The sequence below is a fragment of the Drosophila persimilis genome, unplaced genomic scaffold, assembly GCF_003286085.1.
Source record: "Drosophila persimilis strain 14011-0111.01,24,50 unplaced genomic scaffold, DperRS2 tig00000732-arrow-arrow-pilon, whole genome shotgun sequence".
NCBI classification, from domain to species: domain Eukaryota; kingdom Metazoa; phylum Arthropoda; class Insecta; order Diptera; family Drosophilidae; genus Drosophila; species Drosophila persimilis.
This window is the reverse complement of record NW_020825345.1, coordinates 1,316,422-1,328,568: the sequence shown is the minus strand read 5'-3', so window position 1 is coordinate 1,328,568 and position 12,147 is coordinate 1,316,422. Positions and strand designations below refer to the sequence as shown.

Below are 12,147 nucleotides of genomic sequence, written 5' to 3'. Positions count from 1 at the left end.
GGAAATTCGACTTTTGCACAGGTAAAAGACACAGAAATAGTCAGAGAGCCGTCAGAGTGGATGTACAATTAAACTAAGCACAGAAACCACTTCCCCAATGCACTTTCTTTTTACACTCCCCCCACCCCCCTTCTGCAGAGTCTTCTCCTCCTCCTCCTGCCCCTCTGTGTAGCGCCACCAAAGTCGTCGCCGCAATTTAAATAAGCTTAAAAGCGCAACGAAGACTAAAAGCAAACTTGACTGAAATGCATTGCACTTCTCTTAGCCTCTAAAAAAAGCCATACCAAAAAAAGTGATGACAGAGTGGGGAGTGGGGAGTGGGTAGCGGGGAGAGAGAGGGCAAGAAAGTGGGGCAGTCGGGGTGTCAGCATATTGAATGCCAAATGAGCGATTAGCACTTGTCGCCGACCCGTTGAAGCTTTTCGGTCTGCCATGTCTGCCACCGACCATAATGAAGGCAGGAGAGAGAGAGAGAGAGAGAGGGTCCTGGAGAGGGTGCTGGGGTGGCAGAGTGGTTGAGATTCTGTCTGTTGGTTGTTGTTTGTTTTCTTCTACCGATTTGCGCTTCAAATTACCAGACGACGGAAATGTAATTTGAATAAACTACGAAAGTAAATGAGTAAATGGAAAGCCAAAGCAAAGAAAAACTCGTTAAAATAATGAGGAAACGGCGTGGGGGCAGAGTGGAGTACAGTTGGAAGGAGAAAGAGAGACAGAATTGCAATCCAATTAATTGCGATTAACCTCTAATCGTAATTGGAATATCCTGCTGGCCCTGCTGGCCCTGCTGCAGCCGCAAACATGCCACAAAATGCAATGCAATATCCCTCCAGTACCGAAAACCACAAAAGAGCAAGGAGGCATTTCGCAATCTCACAATCCGAAGCAAACAAATCATCATCCGAGCATCCCAGCATCGAAGAGTGGGAGGCGGGAGGCGGAGATCCTCAAAATCCATTAATATACCAAAGGACACGAGACCACAGGACATGGCCACTAACGAGGCTCGTGTGTGCCATTGCCAGCCACCGATACGATACGATACGAAACGGAACGATGCGATACCGAGGAGACAGTTGTCTAATTAAAAGCCAACAAGAGCCCAAGGAACAGGACTCCACATTTGCACATCTCCAACTGCAGAATGAAGTGTGTGGGGAAAAAGGAAAAACCACAACCTTTCGCAAGGAAATGTGCAAACGAGAAATGTCATCAGCACACACCCGCCCCCCCGTGCCACCCCCCCAATGGAAATGAAGGAAAATTGCCAACGACTGGGCCCGGACATTAAATATTGATAATAATATTTTTACTTTTGCACCTACCAAAAGAAATGCCACACAGAATGGGGCAATATGAGCAATGATGGTGCGGCACTTGTCTCCTCTGGAGAATCCCTGGCACTTGTCACCACGCAGGGACTTGCTCCGTGTCCGTCTCCTCCTCCTCCTTCTCCGTCTCTGTCTCCTTCTGATTCTCCTTGATTTTAATTAAAACTTATTTCCGTGCAAAAACTGAGTTTTTTCCGCCTCGGCACGATGAAAATGTTAATTAAAACGATGTTCCGATGCCGCAAGACAGATTTCCCTCTCGCGTTTCCTCGCACATTATTTTCGTAAATGGATTTTCGCTTCGGCGTTTGGCGCGCACTTTCTGCGACGGAAAAGTAGCTTTTCCTTTCGTTGTTTCCTTTTGTATCGCTGCTCGTCTGGTTTTCTGTTTTTCTGTTTTTCTGTTTACGGTTTGAGCCATGCGACAGGCTGAACGGGCAACGAGCATGTGATTCGAGTCGCGTGATTGCAACAGAATGTTGGGGCAGGACGCGACTGCACTGCACACGGGGCACGAGCACGCACTCAGACAGGAGGCACTCAGCAAAACACACACACAGAGAGAGAGAGAGCGAGAGAGAGCAGAGCGCAAGAGAGCGCAGGAATGAGTGAAAAGTGCCTTGGGAAATGAGTGAAAAGTGAGGCCAAAAGAGTGAAAAGTGCTTTGGGAAGTGAGTGAAAAGCGAGAGAGGAGTGCGGTGTGGCTTTTTTTTAGACTTTCGAAAGTCGAGTTTTTTTTTTGGTGGTTTTTCTATTTTGGAAATGCAGAGTTTTTCCTGATTTGAGGCAGCGGTTTTGGGTTTACTCCCCTTAAAAGATGCAGGATTTCCCCCGTTTTAGCCACTGTTCGAGCCGGGATTCCCCCCTCTTTCGAGTGGCATAAAGTGACAGTTATTCTGGTCGAATCGGAGCCCCATTACGACGCTGATTTTTCCCACCACAACGGAAAACTATCATAAATAAAAAGCCAAACAAATGCCAAAATGCTTTCGCTAATTGACGTACGAAACACACACATACACACCTGCATATATGTACGAGTGTGTGTGCTTGTATTGGAGCCAAAGGAAAATCCATGGCCCGCGTTCTTTTCCGCGTCTGAAACGAAATTGGTTATTTGCGTGCGAAACGGTTGGAAAAATGCCTCGCAGAAAGCCAGAAACGGCACGAGGGGGCACGAGGGGGCACACGGGGGAAGGTAATTCCCAGGTAATATGTTCATGATAAATTGCCCGCCGAATAGAAGAAAAAAAGACGAGGGAAAATGAGTTGAAATGTGAAATATATATAACGAAAAGCGAAATAAGTAGTTCCAGGGAGAAAAAGGGAAGGGTTTCACAGGGGGGAGGGGGGGCGAGAGTTCCAGAGAAAAGTCGAAGCAGGAGGAAAATCGCTTGAAAATTGCATTTCAATGCATGGCAAAAGAGTGCCAGAAGGGGGTTTTTGGGGTATGGGGGGGTGAGGGGTTGCGGGGTTTGCAGTTTGGCCACACAATAAATCAATGGCAAGTCAATTTTGCTGGCAACAGCCACGCATCCAGGCTCCTCTCTGCACAAACCGAAGCATAAATCGACTTTAAGCAGTGCCCAAATCCCCCCCTTATGCCCCACCTTGTGACCCTTTGAACCAGCAGCAGGAGTAGACACCTGCAACTGCAACTGCATCGGCACCTGGGATCTGGGATATGGGATATGGGATATGGAGATAGTACATGGGATAGATAGGGGTTCAAAGGTGGCAAAGAGACCCAAAACCAGGTGTAAGAGAGGGCAGCCAGTCCGAGGAGAACACGAGAGTGCAGCCAAAGGTGGCAGGGGGGGCATTGCCACACAACACGTCATTAAACAAATTGATGTACGGCGTGTAATCATAGCAAAAGGGGCACCTCCAGGGCAGGGATTCATTGTTCATTGTTCCAGTGCGGCACACAAGTTGCAACAAGCAATTGAGGAAAGTTTGAGTCGGTTTTTGGCAGCAGCTTAAAGCGCCACCCCTTTCCCTCCCCCTCTCTCTCTCTCTCTGGATTTTCCTTTGAGTCGGGTCCAACTTCCGGGGGCTGCTCTTTGGCATCCTCCTGACAAGCGACAGATTAGCTTACAATTACAACAAAAGTGAGGCATGCTGCATGCTGCATGTTGCATGCTGTTGAAAGGTGGCAAAGCTGTGCTGATGAATAGAGCGGAGATGGAGATGTCTATGGGCTGTGGTCCCCAAAGGGTGGAAGGCGAACGAGCTAATATTTGCAGTTCACGAGGGGTTCATGGGAAAGGTGGGATGCGGATACGCTCTTAAATTGTACTGTGGATAATGGATAATGATACGCAAAGTAATACATAAACAAATATAGAGCATGCTTAAGATCTAACTAAAAGAAAAGCAATCCAATCTTAGGAGCCAACAGACATAAAAAAGGTTTCGTGCTTAAGGATAGTCATGCCTTAGATTTAACTACAGCAAACACATACACAAAGCAGAAGGAAAGGGGAAGCCGGGACTCACCTTGAGCTCAACAATCGTTCGGCCTCGGCGGCGGTCATGTCATCGGGTAGGCTATCCTCTCGTGGAATGGCTGCAGCAGCAGCCACTGGAGCCACAGAAGAAGCAGCAGCAGGAGCTGCAGGAGCTGCAGGAGCTGCAGAAGAACCCCCCATCAGAGAGGGAGGAATGGCTGTGGCCACGCTGTGATTGACGTGCACTTTGATCACCTCGTCGACCACATCGTCCATCAGTTCGACGCTGTCGAGGCTATCGTTGCCCGGAATCATTCCCAAATGATTGAGTATATCCTCCTCATCCTCGCCGGCACTGGTGTCCGCGTACTCGAGGTCCTCCTGCATCTCCAGGGAAATGCCACCACCACCCTGGGTGGGGGCCCGTCGCTCGGGCAGAACGGGTGCCTCCTCCTCCTCCTGCTGCTGCTGCTGCTGTTTGTGCATCTCCCGCACCTCCACATACTCGACGGTCAGGTGCTCGTCCTCCTCCTCCTCGTCGTCGTCGTCGAGGTCCAGCTCCTCCTCCTCGTCGTGCGCATCGATGGAGGCTATGGGGGCTATCCCCTTGACCAATGCTGTGCGAGCGGGGGAAATGGGAGGCGTGGATTTGGCACTGCCTCCGCCACCGCTGTGCTCCTGGTTATTCCTCCGCCTGATGGGCGACACCACGCCCACCGGCGGCGAGTTGTACGCCACGCGATGCAATGGAGATCCATCCGCAGATGGAGACTGCAGCAGGCCGCGCGGTGGCGCCGCCGGCGTCCCCTCCTGGAGGTCGGTCTTGATGATCGCATAGACAGTGCTCGTCTCCTGGGCAAACCCATTGGCTCCATGGAACTTCCGTTGCATATCCGTGACCTTGGCCGTGTCGTAGAGCTCTGTCTCGGATCCGTAGACCTCCCGGGTCTCGCTGCCATCGGGATTGAGGCGATAGCCCACATCCACGTAGTGCAGGCTGTGGTGCTGCTGCTGCTCTTCGAGCGACTCGCCCTGGAGTCCCTTGGCCTTCAGTTCCCCCTCATCCTGGTTGCTGGCCGTCGAGATGATGCTGGGGGGACGTTGTCCGAGACCAGCGGCTGGCATTTGAAGGATGATGCTGCTCCGTTTGTTGGCCACACGCTGGGGTGAAGAGGAGCTGCTGCCAATGTTGCTGGAATGTTGCTGCTGCTGCTGCGAGGCGGCCGTTGATTCATCCACAGATTTGCGACCTGCGAAAAGAAAACAGAAAGAATGTCCGTCAGAAGATGTCTCTTTCAAGCTTAAACGCGTTCCACTTGCCGCCCACTTCTACCATCGGCCCACCCCCCAAGCGAATGCTTCAAAAGGAATGCGAAAGAATACAAAAACAAAAACCATGTACATGTCGTGCGCATGACGAAGCCCTTAATGACTTATGTGCGACTCGAGACGCACAGGCGAGTGCTTCAAAAGAGAATGCCCAAATATTCAAAGAACAAATTACATGTCATGTGCATGACTGGACATTGCTGATCGGCCCGAGTAAGCCCCACCCGGCCCCTATATTTCATTCTGCCTATTCTTGTTGACAGAGGCTGATGTTTTGACACTTTCAATGGATTGTTTAATAAATTGTCTTTCCCCCATTTCCTCCACTTGCATGCCTTCTCCTAATTTATTTATTTATACACAAACAACTAATATATGGAATATTTTTAATGGATCAGAAGATACTCTCCCATTACTTCTATCTCTCTCTGGCAAATCTCTATCTCCCTGGGATTTCTGTTCTGTTCTGTTCCTATTTTCGTCTTTCGACTTTCGACTTTTGTTTGCTTTGTGGTCGAGAAACGTTAAAGCTGTCAACGCAGTGGCATAAATATAGATTCTATATAGTATCTGTGGGATCTCTAGCTGGATACTAGGGGAGGAGGAGGAGGAGGAGGATTTGGAGGATTTGGAGGATTTGGAGGATCTTCTCCTTTTCGTTTTCAAGAATGAAAGAAGTTTTGGCATTTCTTTAAACAGTTTTTAATCGTTTTTATGGGTTTATACATTCCGTTCCGATTGCCAGTCCCCTACTAACCTCGACAGGCCTGACAAAGTTTCCGCAAACTGAGGCACATTTTCCTTTTGGCTTTCACTTCACTTCACTTGACTGCACTCGTTTTTCTATTGTTTTCGATTGCACATATTGTCAGCACTTGTTCGGGGATAGTATGCACATTATTTGAATGATCTTTAAAGATATAGTAACCATTATTCGTTGGGGCAACCCAATAAAGTAAGAGGAGTCCCCCTCTCCGCCCAGTTCCATCGAATCGCCGCCGAAGAATCCGAGGCCGGAGGAAGAGGCTCGAAAAGATCTTGCGACATGGCGTCGAAAGCGCCGCATGGCTCTCGAGGTATAAAGGGCTCCCCAGGGGACCATACAAAAGGTGTACAAGCAGCAGTGCACGACCTCTGGGTGTCTGTTGCATCTGTTGCACCTTCTAGAAGGAAAATTCCATAATATCTAGCCGGAAAACTGTTGTGCGGGAATCGACTACAGCGGGATCCAGTCTCTGCCCCACTCTCTACGGGATTTGGCCTTCCCACAAGAGTCGCTTCCTCCCTGCCGCCGTCTGCTGCTGCCTGTTGGCCTGGTCAAGTGCAGCACTGCACCCTGGCGTATACTTAATGCCAATTAGAGATGCGTGCGCTTTTAATTAAGAGTAGCAATGAATACTTAATGGTGGGAGTGTGGGAGAGACGGAGACGGAGACAGAGACAGACAGCAAGCGGGGAGAAAGAAGAGAGCGCCTCATTTCTGGCCAAGGCCAATGCGGCGTATGTGTAATGTTCTGTTTTCGGTTCAAGTAAATAAACTTGGATGAAAATTCAAGCCAAAACCGAAGGCCATTCGTTGAGGTAATCAAAAAGAGAGAGAGGGAGGGGGAGGGAGGGAATCACAGACAGAAAGAGAGAGAGCGGAAGAGAGGCTAAAGAGATCGCCAGAGACAGCGCCGCCATAAACAAAACGCAATTGAAATCGATGAAAAATCGACGATGGGTTGGAAAGGGGGGGGAAACATACACATCACACATTTGTTCGTAACTTTTCCCCGAATTTCCTTCCATTTGGCGTTCAAGTTTTCCCCCGTTTTCTCCGTGTGTGTTTTCGTATAATGAGATGCGAAAATTAATGAAAAACTCGGCCAAAAATACATTCTCGGTGCAAGAAAAAAAAAAAACAGAAACAGAAAAAAAGGAATAAAAAAAAACAAACCGAACAAAAGACAATTAAAGAGAGAAGTAACAAATGGCAAATCAAACGAAAAAGAGAACGAAAGAGGGAGAGAGAGAGAGCCAGAGAAGGGGAGAGAGAGAGAAAGACAAATTTGCGTAAAAGTTTGAAATAAATCAATGATATATAAATAAAATAAATCGGAAAGAGTGCACGGGAAATTCGGGTAGTAGTTGAAGGAAGGAAAAGGGGCATCGAGTATACATCGAACGATTGGCACGGGCTTCGTGGCAGAGAAATGGAGCAAAGGAGAGTAAATTGGAGAAGAGAGAGGGCACCATAGGGAGGGACAGCCATAGGGATGGGGAAAAGGGACAGAAGAACACGAGAAGACAGGCATTTAGCAGGGCTTTTCTTGGCCGATTTCCGGACACTAACTAGTTTAGGAGCCGAAGAACCATGTTCACACTCTTTAGCCTCTTGTTTTCATTCAGAATCAAGGTGATAAACCCAAGTCTCATTCATATTGATGAATCGACGCACAAAATCCACTTTATCCTCCTGAAAAGGCTCTAAATGTTGCACATATTTTGCTTTCTGAAATCTTTTTTCAGTCAAAATATTTCTTACACTGCCCAAAGGGATGCCTAGGGCTTCTACAAGATCTCTTTCAGTCACTCGACGATTTTCCTAGACGATATCCTATGTCTTTTCTATAAACCCTGGTGTTCTTGCTGATTTTGGACGTCCTTGATGTGGATCGTCTTTAAGGCTCCTACGACCACGTTTTGATTAATTGAATTAAATTAAATTCAATTTATTGAAGGCGAAGAGTCCTTATAGACTTTTAATATTCGGTCATGAATTTCCTTTGCTTTTAAACCTTGCAAAAAAATAATCAATCGCTGCACGATACTTGATTTTTTACATAGTAAAAAATGTCTATGACACGTCGATAGGAAATAACTAAAAAAAAAAAGGAATGAATTGACAGATTGAAATAAAACTTCACAGACGTTCATACAAAAGATGCACCAACATAACAAACAAAAAAAAAAAGAAGGGGGAAAGTTGTGAGTGGCTGCTGCGACCGCAGCTCTACATTTATACCCCATACTTAGTCAGTACGGCTCTCGTCCGGCAGACGGCGCTAACATTGACCGACAAAGAGTGCGTGCGAGAGAGACAGAAAGTCAGTCAGAACGTGTCGTCGGGTGCTTGTAACAGTGACGTATCACAGAAATCTGGTTACAAAATATCGTTCCTCTAGCTCTTATAGTCTCTGAGCACTAAGCGCTCATAGGGATGGAGAGACGGACGAACAGACGAACAGACATGGCTCAATCGACTCGGCTATTGATGCTGATCAAGAATATATATACTTTATGGGGTCGGAAACGCTTCCTTCTGGACGTTACACACATCCACTTTCACCACAAATCTAATACACTCATTTTGAGTATCGGGTATAATTAAACCAGGCGTCACGCCCTCTCTTATCAAACCGCAAAACTTGTATTTCTTTGTGTTGTTCTTGGGAATGCAAATATCCACAGAACAAATTACATGTCATGTGAGTCATCCCGCCACCATGAATCATTTTGCCTATTCTTTTTCGCGGGAATATAGTAAAACTTTTATTAATTTAAATTAATTTTAAATCGGCTGAGCTCTAGAAATTGTAGGCTCGTAAATTCTCGTTCTTTCTCTCTCAAGTGAACAGCAATTTGATCGAATCCTCTGGCATATTGAAGAACAGATACTGTCGCTGCGCAGTGCTATTCCCTCCGGGAATTTGTGTCTTGTCTTCCTCTGTGTGGCACTGCCACACCTTCTCTCTCCAAATAGCCGTTGACTCCCTCGGATGATTCGCCGCGAAGCTCGTGACGCAATTTATTTCCCGACGGAGATTCGGCTGCAGAGTTGCATCGGTGTCCTAGCAGTCGCACTCCTCCTCGAAGGCCACTGTTCTCGTCTGTGTGCCTCGTCTGGTTCCCTTCCGTTCGATCAGGAGCGATCTATTGAACCCTTGCTCCCGGCCTGATCCGTTATCCCAAATGCGACCATCAAGGTACAGAAGTTTATTGAAGGATACTGGCACCTTGGAAGCTGTTGGATAAGCCATCAGGGCAGAAGGAGAAGCCGGAGGAGGCGCTTGGCAGGCAGCTCCGAAATCCTCAAACGCCCCATATCCTCCTGTGTTGAAGCGCGGCGGGCGGCTCACTTGAGAGGGGATGCTGTAGCGCCTCGACTGTTGCCCCCCATGGCTCGGTGGTGGACAGATCGGAGAATTGTGGAATGCTTCAGGCAGGGCCTGGAACTGGTATTTCAGTTTCTGGTGCTTCCCCCCTTCTGGTACCCCCTTCTTCTGGCTGGAGTCCCTGGGCTTGGGCTGTCGATCTGGCGTGTACCTGTCGTCGTCCACTGGAGGGTAGACCAAACGGCGATTGCATCTTCTTGGGAGCCACATTATTCAAGGCACTACCTTGAGATCGGTATTTCCGAATATTTGTGTGTGATTTCTATTTACTGAAATTTTGAATTTCTGAACACAAGGCTCCCAAATGACGCCCAAAAACAAGTGAAACAAACAAACGAATGGATGGAAAGGTCGGTCTAGGCTTGGTTCTCCTTTGGCAGATATCTCAGGGCATTTTTCTGGGGATATTTCCAGGGATTTCGGAGGATAGTTCTCGGGATATTGATAGTGTAGTTTCAGTATATTTCTGCTGAGCTCTAGAGATACATATTTCCAGGAATAGTCACACATCCCGGGAGATATTTCACAGAATATTTGTAGGATTATTTCATGGGCATAATTTTATGCGGAATACTTTTGTGTGGATATTTCTAGGAGGGCTCTAAGATACATTTGGAGGATGTTTCTAGGGATAGTTCCCCAGGGAAAGCTTTCGCGGAACAGTTATAGGCAAGATTCGGGATAGGATAGTTCTCTCGCTATCGGGAGGATGATTCATGGACTGATGCTTTGACACTTTCAATGAATTGTTTAATTAATTGTCTTTCCCCCATTTCCCTCCACTTGCATGCATTCTCCTAATTTATTTATTTATACACAAACAACTAATATATGGAATATTTTTAATGGATCAGAAGATACTCTCCCATTACTTCTATCTCTCTCTGGCAAATCTCTATCTCCCTGGGATTTCTGTTCTGTTCTGTTCCTATTTTCGTCTTTCGACTTTCGACTTTTGTTTGCTTTGTGGTCGAGAAACGTTAAAGCTGTCAACGCAGTGGCATAAATATAGATTCTATATAGTATCTGTGGGATCTCTGGCTGGATACTAGGGGAGGGGGGTCATCTGCTTTTCGTTTTCAAGAATGAAAGAAGTTTTGGCATTTCTTTAAACAGTTTTTAATCGTTTTTATGGGTTTATTTATGGGGTTTATTTATGGGTTTATACATTCCATAACGATTGCCAGTCCCCTACTAACCTCGACAGGCCTGACAAAGTTTCCGCAAACTGAGGCACATTTTCCTTTTGGCTTTCACTTCACTTCACTTGACTGCACTCGTTTTTCTATTGTTTTCGATTGCACATATTGTCAGCACTTGTTCGGGGATAGTATGCACATTATTTGAATGATCTTTAAAGATATAGTAACCATTATTCGTTGGGGAAACCCAATAAAGAAAGAGGAGTCCCCCTCTCCGCCCAGTTCCATCGAATAGCCTCGGGAAGAGTCCGAAGCCGGAAGAAAAGGCTCGAAAAGATCTTGCGACATGGCGTCGAAAGCGCCGCATGGCTCTCGAGGTATAAAGGGCTCCCCAGGGGACCATACAAAAGGTGTAGAAGCAGCAGTGCACGACCTCTGGGTGTCTGTTGCATCTGTTGCACCTTCTAGAAGGAAAAATTCCATAATATCTCGCCGGAAAACTGTTGTGGGGGAATCGACTACAGCGGGATCCAGTCTCTGCCCCACTCTCTACGGGATTTGGCCTTCCTACAAGAGTCCTTCCTCCCTGCCGCCGTCTGCTGCTGCCTGTTGGCCTGGTCAAGTGCAGCACTGCACCCTGGCGTATACTTAATGCCAATTAGAGATGCGTGCGCTTTTAATTAAGAGTAGCAATGAATACTTAATGATGAAAGAGTGGGAGAGACGGAGACAGAGACAGACAGCAAGCGGGGAGAAAGAGCGCCTCATTTCTGGCCAAGGCCAATGCGGCGTATGTGTAATGTTCTGTTTTCGGTTCAAGTAAATAAACTTGGAAGAAAATTCAAGCCAAAACCGAAGGCCATTCGTTGAGGTAATCAAAAGAGAGAGAGAGAGGGGGAGAGAGGGAATCAGACAGAAAGAGAGGCTAAAGAGATCGACAGAGACAGCGCCGCCATAAACAAAACGCAATTGAAATCGATGAAAAATCGACGATGGGTTGGAAAGGGGGGGAGGGGGGAAACATACACATCACACATTTGTTCGTAACTTTTCCCCGAATTTCCTCCCATTTGGCGTTCAAGTTTTCCCCCGTTTTCTCCGTGTGTGTTTTCGTATAATGAGATGCGAAAATTAATGAAAAACTCGGCCAAAAATACATTCTCGGTGCAAGAAAAAAAAAAACAGAAACAGAAAAAAGGAATAAAAAAAAAACAAACCGAACAAAAGACAATTAAAGAGAGAAGTAAGAAATGGCAAATCAAACGAGAACGAGAGAGGGAAAGAGAGAGAGAGAGAGAGCCAGAGAAGGGGAGTGAGAGAGAAGACAAATTTGCGTAAAAGTTTGAAATAAATCAATGATTTATAAATAAAATAAATTCGGAGAGTAGTTGAAGGAAGGAAAAGGGGCATCGAGTATGCATCGAACGATTCGCACGGGCTTCATGGCAGAGAAATGGAGAAAAAGGAGAGCAAATTGGACAAGAGAGAGGGCACCATAGGGAGGGACAGCCATAGGGATGGGGAAAAGGGAAAGAAGAAAACCAGAATAGATGCATTTAATAGGACTCTTCTAAGCAACAAAGACACCCAACCCCCACCCCCAACCACCCGAATTTGCACATGAAAATGCTTTAATAATTGCTGAGGAAACCACAACAAAGAGAGCGCCAAATTAGACAAAAGATAGAGGGATAAAAGTGCAACAAAAAGAGGGAGTAGCAACCCCCCAAATGTCAAG

General features: G+C 46.8%; 1 protein-coding gene across 12 annotated transcripts in view; it reads right to left on the bottom strand.

Moving 5' to 3' along the window:
• Positions 1 to 12,147, bottom strand: part of LOC6601183 (platelet binding protein GspB) — a 45,250-nt gene that overhangs the window by 17,228 nt on the left and 15,875 nt on the right. For 11 of the 12 annotated variants that reach the window (XM_026992338.1, XM_026992342.1, XM_026992340.1 and 8 more), the window contains exon 3: positions 3,831 to 5,031. In XM_026992338.1, coding sequence (XP_026848139.1) covers positions 3,831 to 5,031 — 1,201 coding nt within the window. Of the gene's footprint in view, positions 1 to 3,830; positions 5,032 to 5,867; positions 6,039 to 12,147 lie in introns of those variants that run through there. The other variant, XM_026992349.1, reaches the window with a different exon arrangement.